We start from the raw sequence: 17808 nt of genomic DNA, 5'->3' as shown, positions 1-17808 counted from the left end.
GTCTTTTTTGTCTTTTTTGTCTTTTTTGTCTTTTTTGTCTTTTTTGTCTTTTTTGTCTTTTTTGTCTTTTTTGTCTTTTTTGTCTTTTTTGTCTTTTTTGTCTTTTTTGTCTTTTTTGTCTTTTTTGTCTTTTTTGTCTTTTTTGTCTTTTTTGTCTTTTTTGTCTTTTTTGTCTTTTTTGTCTTTTTTGTCTTTTTTGTCTTTTTTGTCTTTTTTGTCTTTTTTGTCTTTTTTGTCTTTTTTGTCTTTTTTGTCTTTTTTGTCTTTTTTGTCTTTTTTGTCTTTTTTGTCTTTTTTGTCTTTTTTGTCTTTTTTGTCTTTTTTGTCTTTTTTGTCTTTTTTGTCTTTTTTGTCTTTTTTGTCTTTTTTGTCTTTTTTGTCTTTTTTGTCTTTTTTGTCTTTTTTGTCTTTTTTGTCTTTTTTGTCTTTTTTGTCTTTTTTGTCTTTTTTGTCTTTTTTGTCTTTTTTGTCTTTTTTGTCTTTTTTGTCTTTTTTGTCTTTTTTGTCTTTTTTGTCTTTTTTGTCTTTTTTGTCTTTTTTGTCTTTTTTGTCTTTTTTGTCTTTTTTGTCTTTTTTGTCTTTTTTGTCTTTTTTGTCTTTTTTGTCTTTTTTGTCTTTTTTGTCTTTTTTGTCTTTTTTGTCTTTTTTGTCTTTTTTGTCTTTTTTGTCTTTTTTGTCTTTTTTGTCTTTTTTGTCTTTTTTGTCTTTTTTGTCTTTTTTGTCTTTTTTGTCTTTTTTGTCTTTTTTGTCTTTTTTGTCTTTTTTGTCTTTTTTGTCTTTTTTGTCTTTTTTGTCTTTTTTTGTCTTTTTTGTCTTTTTTGTCTTTTTTGTCTTTTTTGTCTTTTTTGTCTTTTTTGTCTTTTTTGTCTTTTTTGTCTTTTTTGTTCATTTTTATTCATTTTGGTTATTTTTGTTCATGGAATGAAAAATGATGAAAAGCATACTGAAATTCAAGATCTTAGATAACAAAACAGGAAATTGTATTGAGGAAATCGCGTTAGTTGTATCCTAGTTGGTGTGATAACCATGACATGAATATTTAAGGAGCATTTTACACGAATAAAATTGTATAGTATAATCACAGGTTATCATCAGTTCATGAATAGGTTGATGCATTATTTGATAGATACATTTATATTTCGTCACGTGCTGGTCATCAGTAAGTATTAATAAGTTGAACGCATTCGTTGGACCCTTTTCTTTTCTTTCTATTACGAATCAAATGACCACACATCGAACTAAGCTTGGGACAAAAACGGCTTTTTATTGGATTTTTGAGATAGTCATACGTAAAAAATATCAGCAAATACTATATATCACTCCTCTTGTCGGGATCGTTTCTAAAATGTCTAAGCACTTTCCCTAATCAATCTGTTTCTTGTGTCTAGCTTAGGTCCAAGTGTACGTATTTCTGTAGTTAATTGTGTCTGAATTTATTTTTTGTAGGATGTCTCGCTAATTGGCCAGCGTTATATGTAGTAATTTCGAACAGCGTAGTCATTATTTATACTTTGTGATTGAGCTTAAATCTAAATGGTATCCATTTTCGCCGTTGGGGGGCAAAATGTATACAAACTCGAATAAAATAGTGGTGCGTAGATGCGATAAAATTTATGTAAAGATAAAACTTACTTATTAGTGTCCTTCATCGGTTCTCCTTCGGGTGCTTCTCGCTGTTTCGGTTCCCGAGCCGCTGCTTCGTCCAGTTTGTTGTTATCGGAATTCGATTTTTCACCAGCCTCGTCTGAAATTGTGGCTCGCTGAAGGGCACTGGAAATGAGCTTGACCTTGTCCGAAGCAGCGGAAGCACAAGCTTGCGAGTCTTCGCTCATTTCTGCGTCGACGCTAGTGCCTCCAGATGATTCACTTTCCGGTAGATTGGCATAGGGATTGCTCATTGGAGTAGATTCCGAAGTAGACAACACAGCAGGATTGATCAGACTGCGTAGAATGTTTGGATTGATGAGCGTATCGAGGTCGTGCGTTTTAAGTAGGTTTTCCAACTGCTGCTGAACTTCAGCTATGGTATTGGATTCTTCCGATAAAGGGGCGGCCGTGCTGCGATCCGAACATCCCGTTAGACTACGATCGCCAGCGGCCGGACGATCGCAGGACATACTGTAGGATGACGTGTTTGTGGTCAGTGTCAGAGCACCATTAGGATATTGGCTGTTGCGTTTCTGATTCGAAGTGTCTTCCAAGGGATCAACCCAATCGTCATCATCACCTTCGTCAGCTTCGGTATTCAAATCTTTCTCAAATTCGTCATCCGGATCGATGTTCTCATCTCCAGTTACATCGAACAAGCGTGCCTTCAGACGTTGAGAAATTTGTTCCAGCTCCGTGAACTTCCGTTTCAAAGCACGACTCAATGAAGTATTTCCAGCATCCAATCCTACACAGTCCACATCGATCGAAAGAGGAATTTGAAAGTTGCTAGTTTCGTCCAAGTGCTGCTTATAAACTGTAACGTCTTCCTTGGGTTGAATTTTCACCTGAGAGAAAAATAAATTTCAGTAACGAAATGCCAACTCAGTTTAAACTTTTCAACATACCATCACTTGTCCGTTACAGCGGCCCGAAAAGTCCATGATGTTGTACCAGCCCATGATGTTCGGCAACCCGTTAAGGAACACACTCAGATCGATGGAGGTGAAACCGATGACGGCATCTTCCATCGGTGCCGGCTGCTGCCGACTCTTGTTCGAGGCCACATCGGCTCCGTTGTTGACCGGCTTACGCCACACCTTCAAGATGAAGAGCTTTTCGTCCTAAACATGAGTGATGAAATAAGATATGGTAATTAAACTACTGATTTATGACTTTAGCAAACGGGATCTAAAGCTTTTAAATTTAGGATTCAAAATTCGATTTCCATATTTAAGATTTTAAATTTAGATTTCGATCCAGAATTTAGATTTTAGTTAAAAAATTTAGATTTTAAACTTCAAATTCAGATTACACATTTAGATTTTAGAGTCAGGTTTCAGATTCAGATTTCATATTTCAGATTCAGATTAAAATTCAGATCCATATTTCAGCTAAGATTGCATATGAATTTTGGGATAAAATATAAATTAAAGAAAAAGGGTAGAAAACTTACATTCGTCATCAGCTCAACGGGCAGCTTAACGTCGAACTTCTTCTCCCAGCGGGGATTGGAGCTAACCTCGATAACTGGTGTCGTGTAAACGATACCCTCGTGCGATTTTACGGTGCTCGGAGTTCCCGGTTGCAAATTGAATCCCTCGAAGGTAACATAGGCGCTGGGTTCCACTTCCTGCCGATTTGCTTGCTGCTGCTGGGGACTGTTTCGATTTTTGTTGCGTTTATTGAACTTCTTGCTGACCTTTAACTTCGGTAGATTGACTGCCTGTTCGATTTCTATTGAAACTGAGAATAGTTTTTCTTCTGCAACGGATGACGATGTTGGTTTGGTTTGCAAGATGGATTCATCGTTGGCCGATGGAGTAGCTTCCTTCTGGCTTGGGGCCTGATTTTGGGACTGAGGTTGAGGCTCAGTGCTTAGGAGATTGGACAGTTGTGCGTTTGGTTGTTGCAGGAGGGCCTTTTGGAGGTTTTCCAGCAAGTCGGAAGTCTTTCTCAGCTGTGGGTAGTTGGCCTGCGAATGTGGCGACGAGGAGAGGATTTGAATTAAGGGGTCCGCGGAATTTTTGTCCAGACATGGGGCGGTACTTCGCTCCGATGAGATTGGCAAACGTTGGGCAAGATTTTCAATGAAAGCAGACAACATGTTGGCCACTTCGGATTGTTGCTTGCCCGATGGGTTGTTGTTGGAATTGGTGGTATTGATCGGGCGATAGTCTTCGAAGGCGCGTTGTAGCGAAATGGCCGTCGATGGCGTGATAAGCGTTTGATTTGGTGGTGAATCTGACGTAGGAGGACGTGGAACGTTAGGTCTGTTAAATGGAACCGGAGCATCGCCAGATGTGTGCGTCAAATTGCGGGACAACTTGAAGTATTCGATTTGATTTTCTGTACCAATAGCTAGCACAGCTTGTAGCTGGCCACAAGAATCACCCGCTAGAGGAGATCCGATTCCACTCCAACCATCGATGGAGATCACTGGAAGTTTCGCGCGGGAAAGATGGTCAGCCAGTTGTGCATCTCGGAAGGCGATGTAGAACTGATGCAAAGGCAAGCGAGTTACCCCAATTAGTTTCTCTGCAGCTCCAGGAGATTTTTGCCAAAGTTCGACTAACATGTGCTGATTACGTGTCCGTTCCAAGAATCGATTGTTCGGGAAAACCGGGAAAGTGAGAAGATAGTTGAAGCTTTCTCCATTTTTCCCCATCTCGGTTGTCAACGCTGGATTTTCGGAGTCGGACCAAAAACCGTGAGCTACAAGAAAATATCCGCCATCCTCGAGAGCTGGAGCTTCCTTAAGATGTCCCAAATGCAGCATTCCGTAAAGCAAAGGTTTGTTCTGATCCGAGGAATTTTCCGTTGTATCCATCGCTTTAGGACCCTTATCTTTTGATGGGTTCTGATCCAAATCCGCATTGGCTTGAGATCCTGAAGTACCTTGATTGGATTGGGTCTCTTGGGTCGAGTTCTGTTTGTTCGGAACCGATCCACTTGGGCTTTGGTCTCCTTGGCTGCAAACCAACGGTCGATGACAATGATGGCTTCGACATTCGTGAATCACCCGGGAACATTTCGGTTCAACGGATTTAAATTCCCAACAGACGGTTTCTGGCAGGTCGCTTTCACTCGATGAGCTACTGCTACTGCTTATCGTCACATTCTCCTTATCTAACATAAATGCATCGATTAACTCCGGACCGAAATGAATATTTCGGGCCCCGAGTTCTAATCTTACAGTCAAACTCCCCAACAGAATATCATCGGACGACAAATTTACAGGACATTTTTTGTAACAAGCTAGTCGATGTTCGATCAGCTCCTCCATTTTAACAATTGAAGATCCAACGAAAATCTGTTTTCCAACTGTCGCCCTTCGATGGAATGCTGGTGCCATACTCAGATACACCATAAACTCAAACTGCATCGTTCTATAGTTCTTAGGGAGGACAATCTTGGCATTCGCTTTCCCATCGATAGCGATCTCCCCAGCTTCTCCGATCGGAACCGGGCCAAACCGAATCTTGGAACTACACACCGATCCGGGGCTTATCCTCACCTTAATCATTACCCCGACTTCTCCCAGCTGGAAGCCACCCGCCTTAGATCGATGAACGATTTCCTTCAGTCCGGCCTTAGTAAACCGCAAACATTCGACGGCCATCCGAACGGAATCCACCGCTCGCAGATAGTCGTCCTTTCGTGCCTTCGGAGCGCTATCATACTTGGCCAGCGCTTCCAGCATACTCTCCGCCGGCGAAACGGAACAAATTTCGCTTAGAGCTTCCTCATCTTCGGAACCCGACAGGCGCTTGCCGGACAGATAGTTGAGAATGGTGTTTCGAGAACCGTTATCCAGGGAACGAAATGTTTTGACCTAGAAACAACAATTCGCACGTTTCATTAACATGCTTTAAAAAATTAAAAATAAAAACCAACAAAACTTACAGATTTCGGTCTACCCTGGTGCAGTGGAACCGGAACACCTTCCACGCTCAGTGGTTTCCCGTCATGAACATCAGCCGGCATAACAACCGGTAAAGAACTTTTGACCAGCGTCTGAACCATCTCCGGTTTATTCCTCGGGTTGATGGATAAGTTTTCCTTGTCGTTTAAAGGTTTTTGGCGAACTTCAACTGGATCAAATGCCAATCGAAACTGCAGCTGTAGTTCACCCAGATTGAATCGACTGCTGCTGAAAATCTCCCCGCGACCGGACGCTTCCAACAACGGTTGCTGGGGGCCGGATTTGAAATTGATAATCTTTCCCGGGACCGGAATCTGTGCCGTACCGATTAGGGTTTGCGTCCGGCTAGAGAGCAAGTGGATCTGTAAAGAAAGTCAGGAGAAAGAAGTTCGAACAGAAGATCTATTTTAGAATTTCGTGAACTTTGAGTTCAGAATTCAGATTTAGATTTTAGGATTCAGAATCAGATTTAAGATTTAGATTTCAGGTTTGAGAATCAAATTTCAGATTCAGATACAAATTTTTGATTCAGAATTCAGATTCAGATCTCAGATTCAGTTTTCAGATTTCAGATTCAGATTTCAGATTCAGATTTCAGATTCAGATTTCAGATTCAGATTTCAGACTCAGATTTCAGATTCAGTTTTCAAATTCAGATTTCAGATTCAGATTTCAAATTGAGATTCCGATTCCAGATTTCAGATTCAGATTTCCAATAGCAGATTCAGATTCAGATTTCAGATTTAGATTCAGATTTCAGATTTAAGGTTTCAGATTCAGATAGTACATTTGAGATCCAGGTATCAGATTTCAAATTCAGAATTCAAATTAGATTCAGATTTCAGATTTTAGAATCAAATAACGATTTCAGATCAAATTTCAAATTCGGATTAAGATTTTAGATTCAAAATTAGGATTTAGATTTCAACCTGAGATTTCAGATTTAGATTTCAGTTTTCAGATTCAGATTCTGATATCAGATTTTAGAAGCCAAATTCAGATTTCAGATTTTGATATCAGATTTCAAATTAAGATTTAAGATTTCAGGTTCAGTATTCAGACTTTATTTAAAGATTTCAAATTTCAGATTCAGATTTCGGATTTCAGAGATTGAGATTCAGATTTCAGATGAACATTCAGATTCAAAATTGGGTTTCAGATTTCAGATTCTGATAAAGGTACATTTTCAGATTCATATTTTTAGCTTTAGACTTCAGATAAGAATCATAAGTTATAAAAGATTGAACTGAAAAATATGAAAAAAAAATCAATCATTACCTGAATCGGTTCCGCAGCCCGTAGATATTTCCGAAAAAGATCGTCACTGGTCAGCACCCGATAGGCAACTCTATCCGCGGCACCACCAGCTGGCTTCCCCTGTTCCCACCGCAAAATTTGCTCCTGACAATGGCTTCCGAAGCTTCCTCGTTCCTGCTGCCTTTGCCCCCACCACAACAATCGAAGCTCGACGGCCGGATAACTCTTGGTTCCTTTCCAGCAAACGCTACCCAACTGAAGCTCCAACGTCCCACGCCGGCGACCGTTCACGTTTGGCGGAAGACTGGCGACCTGGTTCGACGATACGTCCGCCGCAAGCGATCCTTCCTTTTGTGATGGCTGTTGCGTCGAGAAAATGGTTTTCTTCGAAGGCTGCTGTTGTTGTCTGCCTTTGGAACTCAAAAGATAGGACATAATTTGGCCACACCGAGCATGGTTCAGCTATTGCTCGAATTTCAAACTGTTTAAAAATTATTTTTCACCAGAAATTGAACTGAATAATGAATTTTTAGTAAAATTAAATGCGATTTTGCGAACGCCTTCGGAACTAAACCGATCAGTTTCACAACAAACGATTTATGAGGGTACACTGGAATAAACTGTCAGCTTGTTTTAAGGATTTTTCTTTGGCGCTTTTGCAAAAACAAAGGATTTTGATACAGCCCTGTTACACGATACGAATGTTGAATTAAATTTAATAATTAATTGCTGTCCTCAGAAATCGGTTTTAACAGACTTTCCAAAAATACCATAATATAATAGAAGTCTCACTGAACGTTTTTTTAAAGCTTGCACAGCTTTAAACGGGCTGTAAAAGCTTTTAAGAATCAATGGAATTTTTCATTTATAGCGTATGTTTTAATTTTAGTAAAAAATTAAAAACATCAAACAGAAAAAAACAGACAAAACCTAGAAATTTCCAGCTGACTATTTTGGTGTAAGATAAGTCATTTTTGGAAGGTCACAGTAAATTTCGTCACAGAAACCATGGGCGTGACTTTTGGGTGTATCACCATAACCCTGCCACTGAACCCAAATTCACTCTTAAAATACACATGATTTTTCACTTAAAACAAGGATCCAGTGATTTTCTTCCATTCAAGTGCGACATATACATTTCACTTGGCAGTCACTTAAATTTCAAGTGAATTCATCCACATTCACTTCAGTCGTCACTTGAATTTGAAGTGAGAAAAAATATTCACTTCCCCATCACTTGAATTTCAAGTGAATGTCGGGTTGTAATTGTGTTTATTTTCAGAGTTCAAATTGGCAAATTCTAAAGAGCAGCGTTTAAAGCAGTGGTTTTCAAAGTGGTCCCTACCGCCCCCTTGGGGGCGTTGAGAGCCTCCAGGGGGGCGGTGAGCTCAATGTTGAAATTTGGGGGGCGTTGGAAGGGCTCAGGGGGGCGGTGAAGTCGTAACTCACATTTTCAGAAATCACAAAAAATGAAATTACGATGCAAAAAATGAAATTACGTTACAAAACTATACATCAGGTTGAAGACCTAAGTATCTATGATTTCACAGAGCTGCAAGCAAATTTATGTTCCAGTATCCCATTAATTATTTTTAAATGTAACTAATATATATTTTTTTAATTATCCCTGATTATGTTTACGCTCTTCATGTTGATCTTGTGTTTAAGATACTAAAACAAGAATAATTTTAGATGGCAATGCTTGATAATCTTTAAACTGTATTGTCTCAAAAAACCTGCTAAACAGAAAATACCTTCGAAAAAATCTGTATAAAAAGGCGTCATCTGTGGTTTAGTGATAGATTTTTTTTAAAAGAAAATATGTAAGAATTATTTAAGATTAGAGAATTTTTATTTTAAGTTCTTATTTGTTCATATCTGTTTCAATCGATTTAAAAAATCAATTGTGCCATTCGTCATCGATAAACTTTGAATCTGCTCGGTTACCACTCACATTGCCTGGATTTCGTTATTAGAATATAATTGAAGCTTTAACCCAGCTAACATAAAATCGTAATAGAAATGATAATCCAAATCGAATATTAAGACATTTTCAATAACCATCGTAAACAAGCTGGTATTGAGTGATTTTCTATCATTCATTTACGAGAAGCTTTGCCCAAAAAAAGTTGAATCGGATAGCAGTTTAGTCAATTCGTAAATATGTCTCCAAAAAGTTGAGAATACGCTAATTCGACATTTACGATTTGAGTAAACTGATTTACGATAAATGGGCGGTCCTTCCTTCTTTCTCCCTTTGACCGGTTCGTGAACAGAAAATCTCACATATAGAGCTATGGCGCGAATCTTTTCAACTAATGAGTTGGCATAGTGGTAAGATACCGGACAGACATCTCGGAGGCTGGTCCGGGAAATATTTTTTTTCGTTTTACTCAATTACTTCAAATCGTATATTCTGCATTTTGTGGGGAAATCGAATCGTTAAAATCTTTGTCATTGTAGATATATCGCCTCCACTTTTATAGCTATATGCTATTTTGGTAAGTTTAATACAATATTTTCATCTGGTATATTCGTTTGATTAATTCTGTTGTTCCTGCGATATACCCTCTTAAATGTTTGCTGGGAAGACCCGTGAATGCTGCATAACTATTAACAGGATTCAAATTCAGATTAAGATCAAGAAGTAATACTATTCTTACGTTATTTTACCTTGTCAGTATTTAATTTGTATTCAAGAATGCAATTTAGTCTTCAACATTAATGCAAATTAATGGTAAATAGAAAATTTTATTTACCAAAATTTAAGAAAGGTATATGATTTGATATCAAAACAAACTAATAAATCAGTTTAAGTAAGTGTCCTGGAATCTTTACATAGAATTAAGTTTTTACTGGAGGTTTGAAGCAATATGAGGCCTTTGGAGCCAAAAGGGTATAAGTGCATAAAAGTTTATTTAAAAAAAAAACACACTTTAAAGTTGTTATATTTGGTCATTTTCCATATATTTTTTTCAAAAAATTGCATTATTCTTTCGAACAAAATGTAAATGATATTCTCAAAATATGAAGAAATATAGTTTGAAATATAAAAACTCGTTTGACATTATTAAATCAAAATCGACCATTTTTACACTTATAATACCCCCTATTCCTTTGGTTCTGAGGGCCTCACATAAATTTGAATGAGTTTTGAGTTAAACCTTACAACAACATCAAGCCAAAAGCCAAGCCAAAATGGTTGTTCAACGATCCAGATTTTAATTTTTTTTAAATAGATTTACTGAAAATTGGCCCTGGGGGGCGTTGAGCTCAAAAAATTTGCAAAAGGGGGCGGTGAGTGAAAAAAGTTTGAAAACCACTGGTTTAAAGCTTATGCTGGATTTGGATTTTCCCTATTCTTTAATAGGCGATTTTGGCGGTGGTTTGTGTTAAACGTGATGTAATAAAAAGTTATTTAACGGTGTTATCATGTTTCAGCTTGTGGGTTGAACGGGACAGATTTTCTGGTTTGCAGCAGGGAAGATTTAGAAGTCGCACTATCCGCAGTAACCGATCTGCCTTGGTATTACGATGGAATTTTCCATTCGCCATAAATTTATGGCGAAAGCGTATATGTAAGTATTTGAAATCGTGGTGCTGTTCTATAAATGTTCTTTTATTTAAAAACGCGAGAGATAATTAACTTGAAACTTACTTAGAAATTCAGATAAATTTCACTCGAACGTCATAGTGTAATTCACTTGACCGGTCACTTAAGTGAATTCACTTGACCCATCACTTAAAATTCAAATGAAAATACGTATGGCGAGAATTTACTACAGATGTCACTTATTTTTTAAGTGAAAATTATTTTGGGTGTGGATTACTTCTTTTTTTGTAATTTCTTTATTTGAAACGGCTCATACCTTTAGGCTTTAAGGAGCCAAACTCGTTTTGTTTGATTACAATTGTGTGCTTATATCTAGTTCACTTTTTGAAGAAAAGATAGAAGATAGATAGGGAAATGTGAAAATAAAAAGAATTATAGACGAAGATCAATAGCTTTTAGGAAAAGATATATTTCGAACATGTAGTCCAAGTCTATCACAGCCAGCACATCTCTCACTGGAACATAGGGTGGTTTTCCTCGGGCCCTTTAAGGGAGTCTATAAAATTCGTTCTGGCGACAAGATGGTCCTCGCACGACCAAACAATATGCTCGATGTCATGGTAACCTTGGCCACAACCACATAGATTGCTGCCAGCAATATCAAAACGATAGAGTACCGCGTCTAAGGAACAATGATTGGATATGAGACGGGAAAATATACGAATAAAATCCCGACTCAAGTTCAATCTATTAAACCATGGTTTAAGGCTTACCTTTGGGATAATCGAGTTGAACCACTGACCCTGTTCATCCTCGTCCCATTTGCGCTGCCAGTTGGATTACTTCTTATATGGTTCTTTAGATTCTTAAATTAGTTTCTGATTCCAGAAATCGGCCAAGAAACTTTGTTTTACCATTTTTCCTTCAGCTGAACTGAAATAGGCAAAAAAAATCAAAATAATTGCATTCCAATGGGATTGACAAGAGAATTTGGGGAGTATAGTTTGAGATGTTTCTGGCAACATTATTTTAAAACAAAATTTTGAGCAAAAATGTAATGTTTTTTTCACTTTGAGGCTTTTGACACGGACCAATGTGATCAAGAAAGCCAAAATTTAATGTTCGAGAATAATATTCCAAATTTGAGTTCAAACGAACAAGCGTACATACGCACGAACTGTCAGCGTAAAAGGAAACGTCAAAGAACGCGCAAGCGAGCAAAAATGTGCGGGGGTGGGAAAAAAAGAGAGTGAACCCCCATCAGCGAAATGTGAATGAGTGCGAGTGCGACGAGCAAAGCGAAACTCCATCGCAGTCAGACAACGAAAGCCCCTCGACGTTAGTGGACATTTGGACGGACGGATCGCGTAACTAGCTCGACTAGCTTGCTTAAATCGCTGCCTGGGTTTAGTTGGAAGGTTTTTCTATTTATTATCATCCTTCGCGAGTTTTTGCGTAGTGACGAAAAAAAAGGTGGTGCATTTTAATGTCCGAAGAACGACGGTGCGTATTGTGCAGTGCATTTTAGCCAACGTTGCATTACTGCGGCCATCCGTGAAACAAAGATCTGAACCAAGATCTCACCTTGTTTTTTAGTCCGGATTTTGTTTTTTCCATCACCATTTCACTATACTTGGGCAAAGGTTAAAAAAAGGCGATCCGTGCATCGTCATCGTTCCGCCAACTCGTGTGGGATGGAATATTAGAAGTGGAAGCATCGACGGATACACTGAGTCTCGGGGACATTGCTTTTTCTAATACCTGTGCCCAAGGGCAATTTCCCGCTCCGAGAGCCCACCGTAGAAAAACGGATTGTTCCGCGTGTAAAAGTTCCATCCCTTCAGGGGCAGCTCCATTGAAGACATTTCTGCTGACGAACGAGACGACCGAATGGCATTTGCCAGATCGAAATTGGAACAGTGAAAGGGCAGCAGCATTTGGAACGCAATTGGCTGACGCTGCTGCTGTGGTGTGAATATTTTTCAATTTTCAGCGAATCAAAACGGTGCCAAGGGTAAAAGGGAATTCCATTTGTGGAGATGACATGGGACTTGGGATGGGCTATTGACCATCATTTTTCTCTAAGTCGCAATTTTCAAAATCAAAGTTCTTTTTAAAAAAATTGAAATTACTCTAAGTAAATTGATAATTTTATTCTGTTTTTTTTCCCCTTCAGACCAGTTTTTTTTGCTTTTTTCGGGAAGTCTGTGACTAATCATCGGACATCAGTGATGATGATGATGATGGGGCGACCAAATACAACCCCCCTTTGAGAACTTATCAAGTGTGCAATTATCAATCAATTAGGGTAAATGATCTTGAGCGGAACTAGTCGAAATCTGATCTTGAGCGGAACCATTTACTTTTTCTAAGTTCTAAGCAACGATTGTTTATGAATCTTACCAAACTGTTGAAAAAACACTTTTTCAAGATCTTTTCATACAAGCATTGACATTTTTGCTAAAATTTATTAACTCAAATTATGTTATTAGAAGATTTAAAAACAAACGCATTTCTGCTGCAATTTTCATCAATCTACGCTGACTTTGAACGTCAATTTATGGCACCCTTGACCGTTGGAAACTAATTCTCAATGATTAAAATGGTAGAAAAACTCATAAAAAAGCATTATTCGGGTTTTTGTAGCAAGTTTTCCATCAGAATATCAATTAATAGCGTAGTTTTTAAAAGTAAAATATGATCTTGAGCGGAACCATCTTCGATCTTGAGCGGAACTACTAGCTTCCGAAATAAACCGCTAGGTGCGCTGCCTTATGCCTAATGTCTCACACGCAGTTTATACCCCTAAATGTATGCAGCACATTTGTATATTTCTTATTCTATCAAAATGTAAAATTAAGTTCGAATAGAACAAAAACTAATTGATTGGCGTCACAGCTTACCAAACTAGGCACACAAACAAGTTTATTTTTTTGGGGTTCAAGAAATGTGTTTTTGAATCTTTCTTTCAGAGGGACGACGAGAAGGAGGAGAAAGGCTTTCATACATAATTTTTGGCATAATTCGAGAACTAATGAAGCCAATAAAGTTAAATCATTATTTCAGAATAAGAATCAATCTTCATTGCCATTCTTATTCGTACTTTATGAAGTAGCTTTCTTTTCAAGAGATTGTATCAGATGTTCACATTCCAATTGAAAACGATATACTATCTAATAAACAAAATTCAAATTGTTTTTTACACACATTATTTATTACGAATCAACGGAACACATATTGGTCCAAATGATGTCTCAAAATTAATATAAAAAGAGAACTAAGTCTAATTACAGGGTTCTCAATACACTTAAAACTTTAGCACGGAAAACATCTCTCGAAACGTTGAAATCGAAGTGCTCAGAAAAACGGTTGAATGTTTTCATTACACCGATCATTTTAGTTTTACAAAGTGTAGCAAAGCACACCGGGTTAGCTATTTTATAATACTTCACGATTCTATTGGTGGCCTGGTATTAAAAACCTATCCGATTTCCTTGTGTTTGACTTTACACTTGAGCTCGAACTGGATAAATTGCTTACAGCAAGGTTGCAGAAATAACAGTGAAATCTGTTATTTCACAAAATTTTGAGGAAATTTTTATCACAGAATCTGTGTCACAGAACACGATATTTTGAAATATTTACAGAATTCACAGAATTTTTTAATTGCGAATGGATTTCCATAATTATAATTTTGTTTTGGTCAATATAAAATTAAGGTTTCTTACTTTGAATTAAAAAAGTATGATGAGATTTTCAACGTAAACTGATTTTTCCCAACTAAAACATAAAAACGACACAAATTATCATGAATTTTCAATAAAGTTAAAGGAATTAAAGGAATAAGGATTAAAAAAAATAAGAGTTTTTTCTCAAAAACATTGATTTAGAGCAATGTACCGTTTTTTTTTTGCCAAATTTGTAATTTAAAGTATCTTCTTTTTTATTACTAATTTTGTCGTTACCTTCAAAAGTTGTTCGGGGCAGTATGATCCTAAACACGCACATTCAAAAAAATCAATCAAATAAACTAACGAATTTAATTTTTGTGATTAAAAAAAACTAAAATTTGAGTTTAGAGAAACGATTCTTTCAAAATAGGATACAGTGCATCAAAAGGAAAATTGGACTTTTTTAAGGGGGGGGTAGGGTATAACGGGTATAAAAAAACACCATTTTCACGATTTTTTTCTAGAGCTATCGTTCAAACAAATGTATTCAAATTTTTTGCATTATACAAAGCATTGTTAAAAGAACATTTAGTAATTTTTTCGTAGAAAAATATTGAAAAATGAGCCGGTGACGGAGCATTTTCGAGGATGCCTTTTAGAAAACAGGATTTGCGGTGGACACTGTATCTCAGCACAGAATCATCTGAAGTCAAAAAATCAGAGCAAAATATTTTTAATAGATGTTTTTCTGGACCCCAACGTTTTTATTTAACTTAAAAATATTTTTATGAAATTTTTGTGGCTGTTTGAAGTAAAAACTACGATTTTTCACTTAAAAATCCGCCATTTTTCACCTCTAAAATCTCCCCAAAGTAAAAAAAAATCAAAAAAGAAAAACGTTGGGGTCTGGTATTTTATATGTAGAAAATATGTTCCAAATTTGAAAAGAATCGGATAAGTAGTTTTCAAATGGCGATGTCCACGGACTTTAAAAATGTGCTTTCGAGAAAATCGCGTTTGAAGTTTCTGCTCTTGCTTTCTTGCAGTATTAGATAGGATGAGATAAAGGCCTATAACTTCTACAGTTTTGCATCAATTGACTTGAAAATTTGACACAACATTCTTGAAATGTTTTACAATAAGAAAATAAAAAAATAAAAAAATCGATTTTTTTGAAAGTGTTAGACCCTACCCCCCCTTAAGCCAGAAATAAATTTGAACGGATATTTTGAGAACACCTTTGGAACGCTAAGTTTCTTTTTTTCACGTAAAAAGATTAATTTTTGAACTTTAAAATCTTCAAAGATGAAATTTAATTGAAGTTTTCACAGTTACACAAGTATTAGGAATAAGAGCTATTAAAGATGTTGACAGAAGAAAATGGTTCCGCTCAAGATCATATTTTGGTTCCGCTCAAGATCAGCATGGTTCCGCTCAAGATCAGAATTCTTACTTCAGTTAAACAGCTCTAGAGTTATAAGGATTTACTCTAAAATATTCTAAAAATCATCATTAGAAAGCAGAAACCAAGATCTATCCGCTGAACTGAAAAAATATTTGTTGGGATATAACCCAAAGCCATACCACTTGATCAACTGTTCCGAGTTGCGTCGAATTGAGCCAATTGGTTCCGCTCAAGATCATTTACCCTATACGTTCGTTCAAGTAATGCTGATGAATCGAGACATTGCCTGACAAACGATATAGAAAGTGTTCACAGTTAATCAATAATGCTTACCGAAACCTAATGATAATGTGGCCTGTTGGGTGACAAACAGGAATAAGTAAAAATTGTTCAACAGAACTTCAAAATCGACAGTTAATCTGCTTGTCGTTTCGGTAAGTAACACAGCTTTTTTTTAAACTTTCAATATTTATTGATAAATTTTCTGAAGTTTTATAGGTAACTCATTTTCGTTATGATTGTCATATTTTATTTTTGTAAATATTTAATTATTAATCAAACTTCTGAGTCTGAGTGATGAATTTTAATTCTTAATATCTGAATCCTGAATATGAATTCTTTGTCTGAAATATGCATTGCAAGAAACTTGAATTATTTATATGCCTGAATTCGAATTGACGCTTAAAATCTCTTGAGAAGAATTTTAATTGCTATTTTATCTTAAACGTGCCAAATTCAGGCATTTGATTTCAACATTTTCAACTCTAAATCCGGACTTATTTTAGAATAACAGGAATTATTCACTAAAAATCAAGGAAATCATCTACTGAAACATTATTTTTTCCATCATCAACAAACAAATGCAGATTTTGAATCGGTTTTAGGCTTCCTTTAATCTAGATCCAAACCTTCAGACATTGGTGCTGAACCCTGATTCCAGTTTCTGATCCTGACTCCCGATTCTGAATACTTAATCCAGATCCAGATTCCTGGGTCTTCATAAGGAAGTTCGAGTTTTGATCCCAGATCCGCACTATGGATACTGATCTCGGAATCTGATGTTTGTCTTGGATTCTGATGTCAGGTTTTTAAGATCTTGATCCTGAATCTTCAATCCTGATCCGGGATTTCGTTTTCGGATTATTCCTATTTTTTAACTAAAATTAATCATATATTGGACCCTAATTCGTTTCGTTTAAGTTTCCAGTGCCTGGCATTAAAACATACAAAAGATATAAATAATACAAAACACACAGATAAAAGATATAAATAATATAAAACACACAGATAAAAAATTTAGAATTTAGAATTTTAAATTTTGAATTTTGAATTTGAAATTTTTAATTTAGAACTGAGAATTTAGAATTGAGAATTTTGAATTTTGAATTTCGAATTTTGAATTTTGAATTTTGAATTTTGAATTTTGAATTTTGAATTTTGAATTTTGAATTTTGAATTTTGAAATTGGAATTTCGAGTTTGGAATTTTGAATTTTGAAATTTGAATTTTGAGTTTGGAATTTTGAATTTTTAATTTAAAATTTTGAATTTTCAATTGAAATTTGAATTTTGAATTTTGAATTTTGAATTTTGAATTTTGAATTTTGAATTTTGAATTTTGAATTTTGAATTTTGAATTTTGAATTTTGAATTTTGAATTTTAAATTCTGAATTTTGAATTTTGAATTTTAAATTTTAAATTTTGATGTTGGAACTTTGAATTTGGAATTTAAAAGTTTGGAAATAGAATTTGGAATTGAGAATTTAGAATTGTGAATTTAGAAATTAGAATTTTGAATCTAGAATCTAGAATTTGAAATTTTTAATTTAGAATTAAGAATTTAGAATTTCAAATTAAGAATTAGAAATTTAGAATTTGATTCAGATTCAGAATTCAACGTCATAACTCAGATTCTATGAAGAGATTAATCACCGTTATTTATGTTTGTCACCTAATTTATCGGCTATATCGGTGAAAAATGATTTCCTTTTTTAGTAAGATTATCATAAGAATTTGAAATATCATAGACGGATAGAAGGTAGCTAATTTTCACGTCCCTTCATTTCTTCTAACTTTCTATCCGTCTGTAAAATTTCAAATTCTTAAAACTGTTCTTTACTAAAAAGGACATCATTTTTCACCGATATGGCCGATAAATTAAGTAACGAACTACGATCAAGATTCAGAATTCAGTTTCAGAATTCAGATTCAGAACTTAGATGCACTATTCATATTTGGATCTCAGAGTTCAGATCCAGAATTCAAAATTTTGGATTCATAATTATAGTGGTGGTGTAGCGATTACAGTTAATGTAAATGAAATGCTAAAAATATTCTACATTCAGTCAAC

At 35.9% G+C, this 17808-nt stretch overlaps 2 protein-coding genes across 10 annotated transcripts in view; one reads left to right on the top strand and one right to left on the bottom strand.

Annotated features, from left to right (window-relative positions):
• Positions 1-1239: 1239 nt before the first annotated feature.
• On the bottom strand, positions 1240-7427 carry LOC129747388 (uncharacterized). The gene is made up of 5 exons (XM_055741579.1): positions 6851-7427; positions 5554-5934; positions 3104-5482; positions 2556-2771; positions 1240-2495 (listed from the first exon to the last, which is right to left on the bottom strand). Exons 1-5 carry the CDS (start codon positions 7262-7264, stop codon positions 1629-1631), a joined length of 4257 nt encoding a protein of 1418 aa, XP_055597554.1. The 5' UTR covers positions 7265-7427; the 3' UTR covers positions 1240-1628.
• A 4270-nt stretch (positions 7428-11697) lies between these two features.
• LOC129741274 (FHIP family protein AAEL005291) overlaps positions 11698-17808 on the top strand; it is an 84958-nt gene continuing 78847 nt past the window's right edge. Inside the window, exons 1-2 of one of the 9 annotated variants that reach the window (XM_055732993.1) lie at positions 11698-11885; positions 15761-15892. The gene's annotated coding sequence lies outside the window, so the exon portion shown is untranslated. Of the gene's footprint in view, positions 12397-12673; positions 12691-15569; positions 15893-17808 lie in introns of those variants that run through there. The other 8 variants (XM_055732992.1, XM_055732989.1, XM_055732990.1 and 5 more) reach the window with 8 other exon arrangements.

The sequence above is a fragment of the Uranotaenia lowii genome, chromosome 2 (assembly GCF_029784155.1).
Source record: "Uranotaenia lowii strain MFRU-FL chromosome 2, ASM2978415v1, whole genome shotgun sequence".
Classification (NCBI taxonomy): domain Eukaryota; kingdom Metazoa; phylum Arthropoda; class Insecta; order Diptera; family Culicidae; genus Uranotaenia; species Uranotaenia lowii.
Note: the sequence above shows the minus strand (reverse complement) of the source record. Positions and strands in the feature narration are given on the sequence as shown.